Consider the following 16,641-nt stretch of genomic DNA (forward strand, 5'->3'; position numbering starts at 1 on the left):
AAGCTTTGCTTTTTGTCTCTATATGTAATATATAATAGATAATTAGTAGGTTGAAAACTTGAAATTGATGCATCTAAATACAACTTAGATATTTGTTTTTGTCAAACAAATCAACTCAAAACTAAACATACTTATACCATGTCTTGAACATGATTTATGTAACCCATTTAGGTAAAAAAGTTAAATGGATTTTACGAGTTATAAACTTATAACTGTATACCATCTCATCATCATTCATCATGTAACAGTTTATACATTCTTGCACATAGCCCCATAAAGAAAAATCACGAAAATAATATTTTAGTAGTTAGTTTTAGGAAAACTATAGTTACCATTATGCCAAGGTTTGAACCAAATTTAGATTTTTTTAAACTGAGCAAATGAGAATCGAACCGATTAACCAGGAGATGGACACATTTAGGCTGAATGTGGAACGCCGGGGGAGTTAACGCCATCCACGTCAGCCACCACCCCTAACGCCCACCTCCTTCACCCCTTCCCACATTAACCCCTTACGGCCCCCATAACGCCGCATTGACCCCTCCGGCACAGTTCGGGGGCGTTTTTTGTTGCTGACTCGGACCCGCTAATGCCAATCGTTAGCCTAGAACAACGCCTTATAAACCAAGCATTAACTCAACTTAGGGTGAAAACTAAGTCTACACACCACAGTTTAACTTTTAATGTGCCTGCAATCTTATAAAGTGCTCATGTCCATGTTATAAACCAAACTTACAATCAAGTAGGATGTTAGTACATCATGTGTCCTTGTAACCTTTATCGATTATGTTCCGATTAATAGACGCCTGTTTAAATTTGGGCTTCTCTGGGTTGTAAAAACAAAATCATATTTTGAATAAACTATTATAGTCTTTAGGAGTCATAATGGGCACATTCAAAACTACAGAAAAACAGTAAGGAACAATGAACCAAAAGGTAATTAAAGTTTAAAGTAGCGAGTGACGGGATCAAGATGGATACATTCTGGCTTTACCCTAAAAGCAAAACAGATTCTCACATTTGCTACTTACTTAGTTGTTTGATTTCACCGTGCAGTCAGATGGAACATGAGGAAGTTTTTGAAATTTCATATATAAAATATAAATGAGTCCAAATACATGATTTTGGCTCTCTGGTTCTAGCCGGTGGAGAGAACTTTATAATTGACCCCTTATAATGAAGTTGTGTTTCAGTCAGACTGCAGTTCCAGCATCTTTGTGTCATGATGCTTCTATTGTTTCGGCAAAGACAGTCACAAATAGCAACTCGGTTTTACATTTGAATTGTGGGGGTTTTTATTGTAAAATATAACTCCCACTCATAAATTAGAAATTGAAACTGATATATTAACCGATATTTTGATACTAGGGGGTGTTTGGGATTCCTTATTTTACCTTCTTATAACTTTTCAATTTCAATAAGTTAATAAGTTACAAAAGCATAACTTATGAAACATTTCCTGTCACATCTAAAACAATCCCAACCACCTTATTTCTTTTCAAAAAATTAATAACTTAAAAATTGATAAAAATAAGCAATCCCAAACATCCCCTAAATATTGTTTGAAGTGAAATATGTGTTAAGGACCAAACCAAAATCAAAACCGCAAAACCAATACTAACAAACAACTTAAACTCGATTAAAATATAAAATTCAACACCATACACTAATATAATCGATTGAAACATGTAACAAGCCAAACAAACAAACATAAACCTAAGCCCTCTCTCCTCTAATCCTTCTGGCCAACTGCATATCTTTAGGCATAATAGTGACTCTCTTGGCATGAATGGCACACAGATTGGTGTCTTCAAACAAGCCTACCAGGTAAGCCTCGGAGGCCTCCTGAAGAGCCGCCACGGCACTGCTTTGAAACCTGAGATCCGTCTTGAAGTCCTGAGCGATCTCTCTCACCAGCCTCTGAAACGGAAGCTTACGGATCAACAGCTCCGTGCTCTTCTGGTACTTCCGGATCTCTCTCAGCGCCACCGTTCCTGGCCTGAATCTGTGCGGCTTCTTCACTCCTCCCGTTGCCGGAGCTGATTTCCGGGCGGCTTTTGTTGCCAGTTGCTTCCTGGGAGCCTTTCCGCCGGTGGATTTGCGAGCTGTTTGCTTGGTTCTTGCCATTGTTCGCTTGTGAGAATTAGAGATGCGTTTTTTGTAATTTCAAATTTGTTTGATTGTTTGGATGATGTGAGATCGGTGATTGGGGGTTTGGTATTTATTAGGGTTTGTGAATGTGAAGGGGTTTGTTTGAATATTTGGGGGAAAATGAGCGCCAGAGAGAATGGATCGTTGGATTATGAAGTGAAAAAGGGACGGTTAAGATTGCTTGTTAGGAGAGTATCCGGATAGCTATCCGTGTGCCTTTTTAAGATCTGTTTGTTTGGTGTGGACTTTGGACTTTGGACTTTGGAATACAATTTTCTTTGTTTACTGAGCAACAACAAAAAAGCTAGTATATTCGTACCTTGTTTTTCTGTGTAATTTATACATACTACTACTATTATTATTATTATTATTTTAATGTTTAATTTGAATTACTGACATGCTACTGGTTTACCCACTCATCTTCTTATACTGAGTAATTAAATACTTATATTTACAGTTATACTTAGTGGCGGATTTTGACTATCTAGTATGGATGGGCCAAAATTCATGAGAGCCAAAAAAAACAAAATTCATAAAAAACTATAAAGCCGTTAAGTCATTTTTAACGGGGGGCCATTGGGGGCCAACTTTTTTGAATTTGGGACCGCCAGTGGCGATAAAACGAATAGGGATTATTATCGGCTAATACCATTTAATAGGGATTATTAAAATTCAATATTCCTAATATCAAAAGGCTTCCTCTGGAAGCTTTTATCAAATGGAGGCGTGGACAATCTAATTGTTGAACACGTTAGCAAATTAAACATGGGGCTAACACGTGTCTCAAATGCATATGGTGGTGACACGTGTCAGAACCTGTTTTCTTTTATTATATATAGAGATAGAGATTCTCAGCAGCTCCTTTAAAATACTGTGAGAGAATCTCTATAAAATTTTAAAGGATTGTAAGTGGTTGTAAATGGGGAAGAGTGAAACTTTTAAAAATATATCCTCTATTTGTTTATAATATATTTGAAAGTGATTGTAAATGAATGATAATGATTCAAAACAAGATTATCAATTTAATTGTATATGAGAAGAAAATGTATTGTTTTTTAATGTAATTATAGAGATAGAGATTAGAGAAGCTGTCGAGAATACTCTTAAAAATTAAAAAGTAGCATTTGGTTTGTGAGAAAAATCACTGTAGCTAAATATAATTATGATGAAGCTACGTGTACAAACATATTAAGCAAGCCATTTAGCTTTTCATTTTTCATCCACATGTATTACTTAATCTCCATCTAATTGAGTTTGAGAGAGAAACCAAACAAGACATTTGAGGGTCGGCGATGTTGCTCGTCGGACACCACAATCGCTTCAAAGTATGTTTAGAGTTACATCAATTATCATTGTTTTTAATCGTTTTGTTATTTTATATTTCATAATGATTTTTTTATTTTATAACGTAATTTGTTTTGATTGAATACGTATATATTAGTTTGTTACGTTCATTATATTTTTCTAACGTTTTGCCTCTTTCAGTTGAGATTTATAGATTTTTAGATTTTTAACGAACGAACATAAACGAACACAAACATAGTGGTTTTTTAAAACGAATAAACATTAACAAAATCTATTTCGTATGACAAAAGAGTGGTTGATGTAGGTGAAGATGGTGGTCGATGCATGAGAGGTTAGGTTGACGATGGGGGGGGGGGGGGGGTTTACTAGGGTGATGGGGCTTTTTTAGCTTGGGTAGGGTGGGGGTTTGTTTTTTTGGGTTTTTTAGTTTGATAAAGTCATGTGACATGTAGAGGATCAAATAACACAAAAGGTGCACCATAAGATTAAATGGATGGTGTAAGATTGGGTTCCCTAGTTCCTAAATAAACTTTTGATTGTGATGCACCTTTTGATATAATCAATTTCATGATTTAGATCGGATTTGAGGAAAAATGAACAGGGGGGTCATGGCGTCGGTGGTGAAGGAAAAGATTTTTTTGATACTATTTTTGCAATTTGGTCCTTTGACTTAGGTGGTGGGTGCAAAAGTAGGTAAAATGTTAGTTAGGGGGGCATTGTGTATTATCCACATAGTTAATTATTAATTAAGTAAAAAACTACATAAAATAAATGTACTACACTGTAAGTCCCGAATCTGGATCACTACAACTATGATATCAACCCGAACACGATGTTAGGGCGGAATCCTAATACCGTGGTGATTCAAGAACAATATAAATGAAGAACAATATGAACACGATGTAATACTCCAAATGCACACGATTATATTATTAAACCGTCTGGTACATGAGATTACACAATCTGTATTGCTCTCTAGATAGTGGCTATGATTTTCGTTTATGCTCACCAAACAACTGAACTAGCAGCCAAGAACCTTATACAATGCATTCTATATATAGGGTACTCAATACACAAGCCCAACCATAGCCCAAAGCCCACCGAGAATCATAAGGGATCTCAGTTTACATTCATAGCCCAATACAAAACCCAATAAACATATAACTAAGTACAAGCCACCAAATATGGACCCAACAATCTCCCCCCTTGGTTTGTAGCTTCGTTCTTGTTTATTTCACTTCAGACTAGCCTAACCGAAATCCATAGGGATTTCGGTATTACACCAATGCAATTCTTTAACTCGTCTTTGTTTATGTCACTTTATTCTTGATCATGTCATGGCCTTTTGATATCCGTCAGTCTAACCAAATTATGGCCCAACAATCTCCCCCTTAGACTGATGCTTTCAAAACCTTCAGAATCTTTACTTGAACATGATCAGCAACTTCAATGATCTGCAACTTCAGCATCTGCATCCAATACTCTACCATCTCCCCATTTTTGACAGCATCATCCAATTTGAATCTCAGATACTTCATATGCCTCTATTGCAAGAAATCAGTCTTGAAAGAACAATCAACTTTGATATAAAGATCAACCAAAAATTTTGAAAACAATTAAATAAAACAAAACAAGACAAACATTATCTTTAATTTTTCTAATTTTAAGGATTTTCTTGAAAAGACTTGAAATGAGATCATACCAGCTAAACCAACTATAACACAATAGCTGATATCATATTTCATCAGCTGAAGACAAATTTTAAAAAGATTTCTTAACACATTTGTTTCGACAAGAGTAATCAAGAAGTAAAATTAGATGAATGAAATAAAATAAAACCAAAAACAACAAATAAACAAATTTAATCACCAGGTCTTTTTGTAATATAGCAAAAATTGGGATCAAATTTCAGTTTTTGATAAAAATGTCGCCTTTTATGAAAAGATCCGAACATGGAATCATATTGTTTAAGGTGTTGTCACGAAGATTCATGTTCAGCGTTATTATGACATAAAGAAATAGGTTGATAGTAGGTATAACGAACTTAGCATGATTTTCATTGCGTCAGTGATATGAATTAGGTTCAGTTTGGCATAAAGCTTAGATGGACATCACTCATGGACATGTGGTGCCTCCTATCTCTTCTCAAAGCGTATTTGGCTTTCCCCAGATCACCCTAATTTGACTCCAACCCCCTAGCGCTTGATTAAAAGGTTTTTATTGGATAATTAAACATAATTTTAAGCTTTAAGGTTGAACGTTGGACTTACAAGCCATCCGGACTTACAGGGCTTTCATTCGAGACATGACAGGACTTACTTTTGTGCCCCCATCTATGTGGTTCTAGTTTGACCCTTTAAGCTTTTGAAATACGATTTTTTTTTTATTTTTGCTTCACAATAATCCCTTTTTTTCATTTTTTTTTAATTTTTCTCTCTTTTTGTTTCCCCCCCTTCTTTTATAACTTGAGCAAAAACTTAGAAACATAATATTTTTGGTGATCAAGACACTAACGGGCTCGTGTATGACTGGGTAGTTGCTATTCTTCCTATCATTCGAAGAGATGTATCTGAAGACATGCACATTTCTTCAAAATGACTATCCACATAATGTTTAGCAATTAGTTTATATCACCTCAACTTTTACGCATCATGGAAAGCTACCATACAAATCAATGACTGTTCTAGAGCCTTTTAAGCTTAATAACTTCACTCGTTAGGCACACAGAAACAATTTATCTATCACTTTCCAAAGGATGGATCAATTTTCATTTAATAATATTTTGAAGCTTCTAAAAAGCTGTTAACTGAATAATCATATCACTTCTCAGAAAGTTACAGAAGACACACGTATTAAGAGTTCAGTCACCCCGGTCACTCTTCAGTTTTCAGGTAAATGGCTATCATGTATGACCACTAGTGGTTAACAGGACCAAAACACATATGAGAATACGTGTCCCTCCAACTTGGAATTACCGACATAATTTTAAGTGAAAAAATTCAAAACACACAAAGACACATCTCAATCGCCCCGGATGCTTTTAGTCTTTAGATGAATGGCTATCCTGTGAATCTACAAGTAGATCACCGGACCAAACATATACAAGTATATGTTCTTCAAACTTGAGCAGCCAACATAATTTTAAGCGAGAGTGAAGTTTGAAAGACAAAGACAAAACTTTTATAAATTAAAATTTTATTTTCATTTATTTTTTTATAAAACACACACACACACACTCTTTTTGAATTTTTTTAATTTCTCCCCCTAAATTTGTGCAACTTCAATGATCAGCAACTTTCAAAAGTCTCTGATACCAATTGTAAGTCCCGAATCTGGATCACTACAACTATGATATCAACCCGAACACGATGTTAGTGTGGAATCCTAACACCGTGGTGATTCAAGAACAATATAAATGAAGAACAAGATGAACATGATGTAATACTCCAAATGCACACGATTATATTATTAAACCGTCTGGTACATGAGATTACACAATCTGTATTGATCTCTAGATGGTGGCTATGATTTTCGTTTATACTCACCAAACAACTGAACTAGCATCCTAGAACCTTATACAATGCATTCTATATATAGGGTACTCAATACACAAGCCCAACCATAGCCCAAAGCCCACCGAGAACCATAAGGGATCTCAGTTTACATTCATAACCTAATACGAAACCCAATAAACATATAACTAAGTACAAACCACCAAATATGGACCCAACATACCCAAATGCTAGATTTTATTGGTAAAGATTACAAAAAGAAGAAAAGAAAATTCCGAAATGTTACAATAGTTACTGATCTCCATGTTGTTGACAGGTTCTATTCCCCTTCTTATAGATAAGCTTTTATTAAATAAATGACGAGAGGTGAAAACTAGGGTCGTCTTTGAGCCTGTGCAGGCTAGGCAGCCGCACAAGGCCCATAGCCAAGAGAGGCCCAATTTTTTTTTTTAAATATTAGACTAGTCCACTGGCATAGGTTTGAAATAACCCAAACATTTCAAAGCAAATAAGAAAAGTTGCGGGCCACGTGAGAGTTGAAACTGCAAGGTTACCATAAAACTTAATTTGATTATTTCTTTAAGAGGAATTTACATATATACCCAACCTTTAAATATCAATTACATATTTCCTTTTTTTATAACATACATAATACATATTTACCCAAATCATTAAAAATAACTTATTAATTGACTAATTTACCCTTATTTTATATACCAAAACACATTTAATATAAAAAAGGTCAAAAATCTAAAATTAAATGACGACCAATTTTTTAATAATGAAAAACTCTTAACACTAAAATACAACAAAACTAAATATTATATACACCATTTAAGAGCATTCACATTCAGTTCCCTATCGTATATCCATATATATCATATAATTACATGAAAAATCACTATAATTTATCTCTCATTTTTAATAAAATAATACACTTTTATCATTATCATTTCTCTCTCCTTAACTCACAACCACTTTAAGAAAATATTAAAGTATTATATGGTGTGAACAGTGAAACCCCAAATTTAACTTTCCCATATAACATTTTCTATCTACTCTACCCACAACCACTTATAATCATACCATATAATTTACAAATTCGCCTCACATATTTATAGGGAATAGGTTGAGAATGCTCTAATATTAGAAACTCTAAAAGTCTCCAATCATTGTATAAACTCATCCCCCGGCAGATACCGACGTTCACCATCTCCGGCTTTCACTATCGTTAAGGTTGTACACACTCGCAATCATCGTCGTATATCATTGCCAACGATTCTGGCGAGTCCATATCTAACTTACTCTCTCTCTCTCTCTCTATTCGGGGTTGCAGGTTCACGGAGAGTCAAGGATTTTAGTTTCCACCCACCATCTTCATATACAATCTGCATCGTTGGCCAGTTAGTTGTGATGCAGGTGCGGGTTACAGTGGGTCGTCAGCGATGGTTCCATGGTGACAGACCATGGCAGCAAACGAAGGTGTTTCGATTATCAAGGAGAGGCTGAAGTATTATGGCCCTCTCTATTTTCTTATTTATTTAATTTGTTATATGGAATTGAATAAGGGTAAATGGGTAATTTGATATGAAAAGAGGAAATATGTAATTGATTATTTAAGGTTGGGGACATATATATAATTAATGGTTTTAGTGAGGGGAAATATGTAAAAATCCATTTCTTTAATTATGCAACTTTGATTCTCTCTTTAATTAGGCAATATGATTATTACGCAATAGAGAGTAGAATTGCTGCTCGATCAGTATTAGGAATTGAACTTCGAAAACCCGTGAAGGTAGGGGTTCTGTCTATGTCATTATTTTATTATTATATTATATGCCTTAGACCATAGTCGGGGATATAGCCCAAAACCTTGATCATATTTATGTTTACATAAGCTTTATACATACAAAGGTTATAGTAATATCTCTTTACAATTAAGAAACATGGAACTTTACATACATGAGTATATAGTCAAAATATAGTTTTTTCACGATTAAGAAACGTAACATTTTATATACAAGGAATATAGTTAAAACAGTGTTTCTTCATAATTAAGAAACATAAGATTTTACATACAAAGGTAGTAGTCAATGAACGTTTCTTCTAGAAAAGAAACAAATTATAGATGTTTCTTCATAAAGAAGAAACTTAGCACATGATTGGCAAATAAACGTAAAGTCTTCAGGTCTCAATATTTAATTCAAACAAATGATCAATCAAGGTTTAAAGCTATCAAAATCAGACTAAAGATCTGTAGCCGGATCAAGAGACGATCCGGATATTTATATAAACCTATTTTATTATAGGTTAATCAACATTCATTCACAAAGGTTTTCAAACGAGAACACCATATCATTCACAACAGACAGTCACAAGTGAATATGTTCAACCTTTTTATATAATGCGAATACGTTCAACCTTTTTATATAATGTGAATACGTTAAACCTTTACAAACAGCCAAAACATATTTATACTCTATAAGATGAACATGTTGTTTATCTTAAAGAGTCAGTCAAACGTTTACATGAGATTACGTGATCTCTAAAACTTTATAATACAAAATAGAAAATAAAAAGCAACTCAGACCGATTACACATGTGTATGGATCCAAACATAACTGTCTAGCCTAAACAGTCAAAGGCAATGTGGTCGCGGGCTAACAGTCATAATTAGTTCTCCATTAGGGGCTACGCGGCTCCGGGAACACTTTTGTGTGTGTAGGGCAGTGGTATAAATCTCAGAAGTAGAAGTATTTCCGTTAAGCTTGTACAAGAAAACTATATTTGTATTTTAACAATAAAGATTTATTAAATGAATTTTAGAGTCAACGATTCACCAACACATCGCTGACGTATCCCCCATCCCCCACATTTCAAGGAATCAGTTCTAGCACAGGTAGCAAGGAAATAGAGTCACTCATGGAGTTAGACGCTCGCTATATAAAGATGGGTCAGTTTTAATATTATAAACAAATCAAACAAGAATTTGTAAAACAAACCTCCAAGCATTTATTATCTGGAAAGGTTTTCAAAATAAATTAATATTTCATTACCTTACAGTTTTCCGCTAAAATAAATCTGCAACTCTGATATATTTACAAAACAGGTACCAATTGTGATCACACTTCTAGACACTAAGTCAAGGTGTGACAGATTGGTATCAGAGCCATCGGTTTCAGCGAATTAGGTATTAATATGTTAGTACCTAAGCTTTAACCACTTGTTTAATAAGTAGGAATAAGCAAAGATTGGTAGTTTACATTGCCCTAAGTATAATTTGTACAAATATTTTATACAAACTACTTTGGGCATATACACCAAGTAACTAGATATTCAATCACTATGATGTGTGGGTAGAAATATGTGTATTAAGTGTATAATGTCGTGTGTTTTGATTAGTTATAAATTGTGAACACGATTACTTTGAGTGCGTTTGTGGTTACAGGTGTGCAGAGCTTAACGGAGCTTAAAGAAGCTAATTTGGATCATTCATGATGGAGTGTAAATGAAAGTAATGATCTATGAGATGATAGAGAACTGAAATACGAAGACGTGGCCGCAAACGGGGAGGAAAACGGAGTTGAAACGAAGATTCTATGAAGAAAACAAGATTTATGCTCGCAAGACAGTAAGGCAGAGTGTGCAGACCGTAGCCTACGGTCTGGTCTGACGGAAATTGGGTTTTTGGGTGATTTTCTTCCATATTTAATGCCCAAAAACCCTAATATCGATATTATTCAATAATTATCACTTGTGGGACTTCTTGGAGGCGATATTCCACCATCATAACACACTTTAATCATTCAGTTGATCCATGAAATCATTCCTCAACACAACCATCAAGAGCATGAAGATCAAGATGCAAGGCTAAAGGTTTCATAACCATCTCCGGGTGTAGGGTTGAGTTGCATGATTAGGTTTTGATATTCTAAACTTTAACTTTGGATTTGGATTTGGTTAATCATTCGATTGATCAATTCTTTGTGTTTGATTTTGTGCTTAAATGGTTTTTATTATTTGATTGCTTAATCTTTTGTCAGTTATTGATTTGTGGTCATCAACAATTAGGATTAAGTTCTTTCGTCATTGACCCGTTTATCATTAACCATATTATTGATTTTGTGTTTCAACAAGTAAAACCAATTATCAATTAGATTTTCATTAAGCTGTGTCAATTGTTCGGATTCAGTTCTGACGATCAACACAGTCAATCGTTAAGTCTTTTGATTTACATATTTTATAAGAAACCGTCCAAAGAAGTTTATCAATTTCTTAACTTGTTGCAAAACCCGAACCTTGGAGTTTGGTTATTTTTTATATTATTGTTTACAAACTAATCAACTAAACCGCTTGACATCGTCTGTCCAATTTAATTAGTTTTGTTATAAAATTTGAGTTCCACTTGCACTTTCTACTGATTCCCTGTGAATTCGACACCTTACTTGTCCTAGCTAGTAAAGGTTTTTTTATAAGTGTTTTTGATTGACTTTTCGACATCGATCACACTACACCTGAACCTGAGCCATCAGACATGGCTAGTAACGACAACTATTATTCAAAGTTTTTTTTTCGGTCAAGAGAAACCGTCATTGACTATTAAAATTTAAGAAAATTGACAAACACTTTCAATATGTCACCTCTAAGCCTATCAATGCTTCTAACTTTTATTAAATTAGAAATAATTGTCTCAGCATTAAATTTTCCATGAATAATGATCAGAATGTTGTATGTGAAGTATGACGTACAAAATTATGCTCAAGTAAAGCAAAAAAATCACAAAATTTAACGGATTACATTGATATTTTTTTTGGTCAATTGGCAAAGCGAGAAGCCTCTCAAACTTATCAAAAAAAATTATGGTGTAACTCAAAACTATTATTATATAAGAAGTATTTTTTAAAATTGGTTCATAACTAAATTTCTTTCAATATGCATATATGATATTGAGAATAAATTATCAATAGTTAGAGTGTTATTGGGTATGTTTTTGCATGTGCATTTTTTTTATTAAGTTCATTTTTTTGGAAAAAATCAGTTTGTGATTTAAATAAAATCAATTTGTGTATAATGATACAAGCATAGATGTAATACATTTTTCTACAAGCATAGATGTAATACATTTTTCTATATACATTATATATTATTTTTTTGTAACTTAATTATTTAAATAATCTCATGTGTTACACGGGCTCTAAAGCTAGTATATATATAGGTTTAAGTTCAAAAGAGAAATGAAATTACTGCAAGATAAATGATTAAGATGTAAATGAATATGATATGACCCACTAGTTTTATTTTAATTTTTAAAAGCTTAAAGATAAATGATTAAAATGTAAATGCAACAATAGATGCACACTCTCTCTCCAATTAATACAACTAATATAACCATAATAAATATCTTTCTAATTAATATATCTACATATTTAACTATGATAATTAAAAAGATAAAAATACTAATTTAGTTTTATAATTTATTTACATCCTTTTCATTTTATCTAAAAAAAATACAATTTATTCATATGATACTAGCTCTTTATATTAAAAAACAATTTCTTTCCACTTAATTATTAGCATATATTAACGCGTAATTTTTAACAATAAATATCAAAACATAATATTTTTTTTTCAATTGATATATCTAGAAAAACTATTATCATAAAAAATAAAAAAATGTTTTACAAATGTGTCCATTAAATATGAACAATAAATATACAACTTACACAAAATTATATAAACTACACTTGTTTTGAGCAATAAAAACGTACAACATACATAAAGCATACAACTTACATATTAAATTCTACATCAAAAATTATATAAACTACACAAATATACATATATCCTACACGTGTGTAAGTTATATGTTTTTCGTGTGTAGGCTATGTTTTCTTATTCTTAGAACAAGCGTGGGTTATATGTTTTTGTGTATGTTGTATATTTCACATTTAATGCAAACATGTGTAAGATATGTTGTTGTATTATTCATCACAATATAACTACGTGTTGATGGATATTGATAAGTTGAATTGGAAGAAATTGGTTTTAAATAGAAAAAAATTTTAATGTATGAATAAATTGTATTTGTGTAGGATAAAATTTCCGTGTGTAGGTTATATGCTTTCGTGTGCGTGTGTATTTTATTGATGATGAATTTTGTGTGTAGGTTATATGTTTTCTTATTCTTAGAACAAGTGTATGCTATATGTTTTTGTGTATGTTGTATTTTTTTTGTTGATATTTAATGCTAACACATGTAAAATAGTTTTTGTATTATTTATCACAATGTAACTACGTGTTGATAAATATTTATATATTGAGTTGGAAGAAATTTGAATAGAAAGAATTTTAACGTATGATTAAATTGTAGTTGCGTAGGATAAAAATTCAAGAGACAAAAAATAAGTTATAAAAATAAATGAATTCTTAATATTTGTCAATTATAGTAATTTGATTAGTTATATTAATTAAAGATAGAGATACATATATACTTTCTTAATTTATCTTTAAGCTTTTAAAACCTAAAATAAAACTAGTTGCTCATATTTATTTCTCGCAGTAATTTCATTTCTCTCTTGAATCATCCCCTATATATATATATATATATATATATATATATATATATATAGGGTGGGGTTAGAATAAGAAGTGAGTTATTTGTAAGAAGTGTGAGAAGTAATATCGGGCGTTGGATGTGATCATCTGATGGTAGATATTGTTAGTGTGTTTTTTGTTCAGTGTGTTTTTTGTTCGGTGTGTTATATTTTTTTAAGGGTAAAAGACACTTCTTACACTTCTTAGGATAGTTTTACTTCTTTATATATATATATATATATATGTAAGGCCTCGTTCCCGGTGCCTCACTTTAACGTCGGATTTACTCATAAACACAGTTCTACAAATCAGAGTTTATTAAAACTTTCGCGAAATATAAAACTTTAACCGTTTATTACAAAACATTTAATCTTTTCTTTAAAACCATAACATAAAACATCATATTTTAAACATCGTTTCTTCCATCTTCAGATGCCAGCCGTTCAATCCATGCCATGTGTCATCCTCATGCCTTCTCGATAAATATATATACCTGCGTGCATACTAAAAGTCAGCTACGCTGAGTGAGTTCTAGTTAATCATGCGACATACAATACATACACATATCTTAACCTTGTATAAATATCCATAAGAGGACGTCACATAATATCTATTAAAAGAACTATTACTACCGCCCTACTATTTATATTATCCATAGAAGGACACTAAATATATATGTTCTCCATAAAAGGAACATCCTATATACTTCCATAAAAGGAACACTACGCTTTCCAGTAAAGGAACACTATGCTTTCCATTAAAGGAACACGGGGCTTTCCATTAAAGGAACACTCTGTATATTATCCGTATAGGGAACTCTGTATATAAGTTATCATTTAATATCCATATAAGGAGACAATCATAGCTATTCTTGGCAATACATGCAATATCCGAAGATCGTTCACATATCGACAAGTAATCATCCCTGCATTACATACAATATCCATATCTTTATTTATAATCTAACTGTACATACAATATCCGAAGATTGTTCACGTACCGACAAGCAATCATTCATATCGTACACATATATCACATAGGGCATACACTTATCACTTAGGATAAGTGTATTAACTGATCACATCGAGTATGCACACAGCCCCGAAAACATAACAAGGGAGTGGGGCTAGAAACTCACCTGAACTCGGTTACTTCTTCCATTAATGGTTACTTCTTTCTTTGGAAGTGCACGGCTAGCTGTATAACAATTAGGCGTATTGATTACTATCACTTTTCATATCGGGTTTCTAGTTAAACTATTACCCTCAACGAACGGGGGTTCGGGGGCAGCGCCCTTAACAGCGAAGTTCTAGGGGGCGGCAGCCCCTAGCAGGTCCAAGGGGCAGAGCCCCTGGCTGGGGTCGAGCTGCCAGGTCAGCTTGGAAAAATTTTATTTCTATTAACTGTCTTAGCACATTTTTCATTAGAAAATTAAATTATTATTTAATTCGCTAACTAAATCTTTATAACGAATTAAACCTAATTCGCTATTCTGGTTCGTTATCTCCTCATAACTTGATTCGCCGCCTGGTTCGTTATCCCCACATAAATAATTGGCAAGTAACGAATCACCTAATTCGTTACTTGATTCGTTATGCTAATTCGTTGTCTGAACATCATCTGATTCGTTACCTTAGCATAGCGAATGAGCATATAACGAATTACCAGATTCGTTATCTTTCCTAACGAATGGATAGATAACGAACTTAAGAGCTCATTCGTTATAAAGTTTCACGAACTGGGTTCCATTCGTTATGAACGCGTAACGAATTGGTCAATCATAACGAATCATCTATGTTCTTATCCAACCCTTGACTTATGGTCAAAGTCAAAATCGTCAAGAACAAGAATTAGTCAACATAAACCAGATCTGCAATTAAACCTTCGATTCTCAACGAAAAATCACGATTTACGTATCAACGGATTCGTCTAAGCAGCGCCTACAAACCCTAACCATTAAATCGGCCAAACATCCATGTTTAAGGGGTGCGATTTGTGCATCTAGTTACGGGTTATATTATGTTAACAATTAACCTATCAAATGCTAATCAAATTCGGTAACGTTTGTTTCATTAGATTCGTTTTAATCATACTAACACAGATCTATGATTTACCAAACCAAACCGAACCGAACCTATATGAACGATTTCTAAATATAAACGTACCATAAACGAGTCGTTCTACAAACACGGGCTGGTCTTGATGTTGTTTAGGTTTGACACGACGATCTAGCACCAACAAGCTTCGGATCTTGGCTCGGGTTAAAGGATGGTGTGTGTGTGTGTGTGTTTCTCAAGGTGTAGGCTATGGTGTAGTGATATATAATAATGGAAAGGATTAGGGTTTAAAGGGTATTTATACTCCCTCAAGCCCATGGGCCTAAGGCCCATCTTTCCTTTTTGGTCCATAATTCCATCTACTTAGCCTACTTGAACCATCTTATTATTACGTCATCATTTCTCTACCAATTCTAGTAAACTTTTCCACTATTAACGAATAATTCATTAAATATTATTCTTGGAAATTTAGGGATGTTACAATATATATATATATATATATATATATATATATATATATATATATATAGCAAGGTTATAATAAGAAGTATTTTTTTTTCTAAAAAGTATAAGAAGTGATTTTAACCATTAGATCTAATATATGATATAAGGACAAGATTGTAAACAACCATGACATGTTAATTATGAAATTTAATTATAATACCTATATCTTTCCTTATAACCCGGTCAAACACATTAAATACATATTTAATATTAACATAAACGCACTAGCCCGTATAAACACACTAATCCGGCTATAACATTAACTACATATTCATACTTTAAAAAAACACCACTTTCAAATCTAACAGAAACACACCAGTTTCATATATGTGGGTGTGTGAGGGGAGCGTTTTTTTTACTACTGATATCGTCGAAAACTCAGTAAATATGACTGGAGAAATTGGTGATGACCGGAAAAGAAAGAATGGTGGTGGTTAATGGTGGTTCATAGTGGGTGGTGGTGGTTTGTGGTGGGTTATGGAAGTATTTTCTCTCTCACATGTGACTAATTAATTTGA

General features: G+C 33.1%; 1 protein-coding gene across 1 annotated transcript; it reads right to left on the minus strand.

Moving 5' to 3' along the window:
• Positions 1–1,693: 1,693 nt before the first annotated feature.
• On the minus strand, positions 1,694–2,372 carry LOC143616474 (histone H3.2-like). Its single transcript, XM_077089291.1, has one exon. It carries the CDS (start codon positions 2,125–2,127, stop codon positions 1,717–1,719), a length of 411 nt encoding a protein of 136 aa, XP_076945406.1. The 5' UTR covers positions 2,128–2,372; the 3' UTR covers positions 1,694–1,716.
• Positions 2,373–16,641: the final 14,269 nt, after the last annotated feature.

Source organism: Bidens hawaiensis, unplaced genomic scaffold (assembly GCF_021521415.1).
Source record: "Bidens hawaiensis isolate Kalapana, Puna unplaced genomic scaffold, B.hawaiensis_p1.1 tig00047512_1, whole genome shotgun sequence".
Lineage (NCBI taxonomy): Eukaryota > Viridiplantae > Streptophyta > Magnoliopsida > Asterales > Asteraceae > Bidens > Bidens hawaiensis.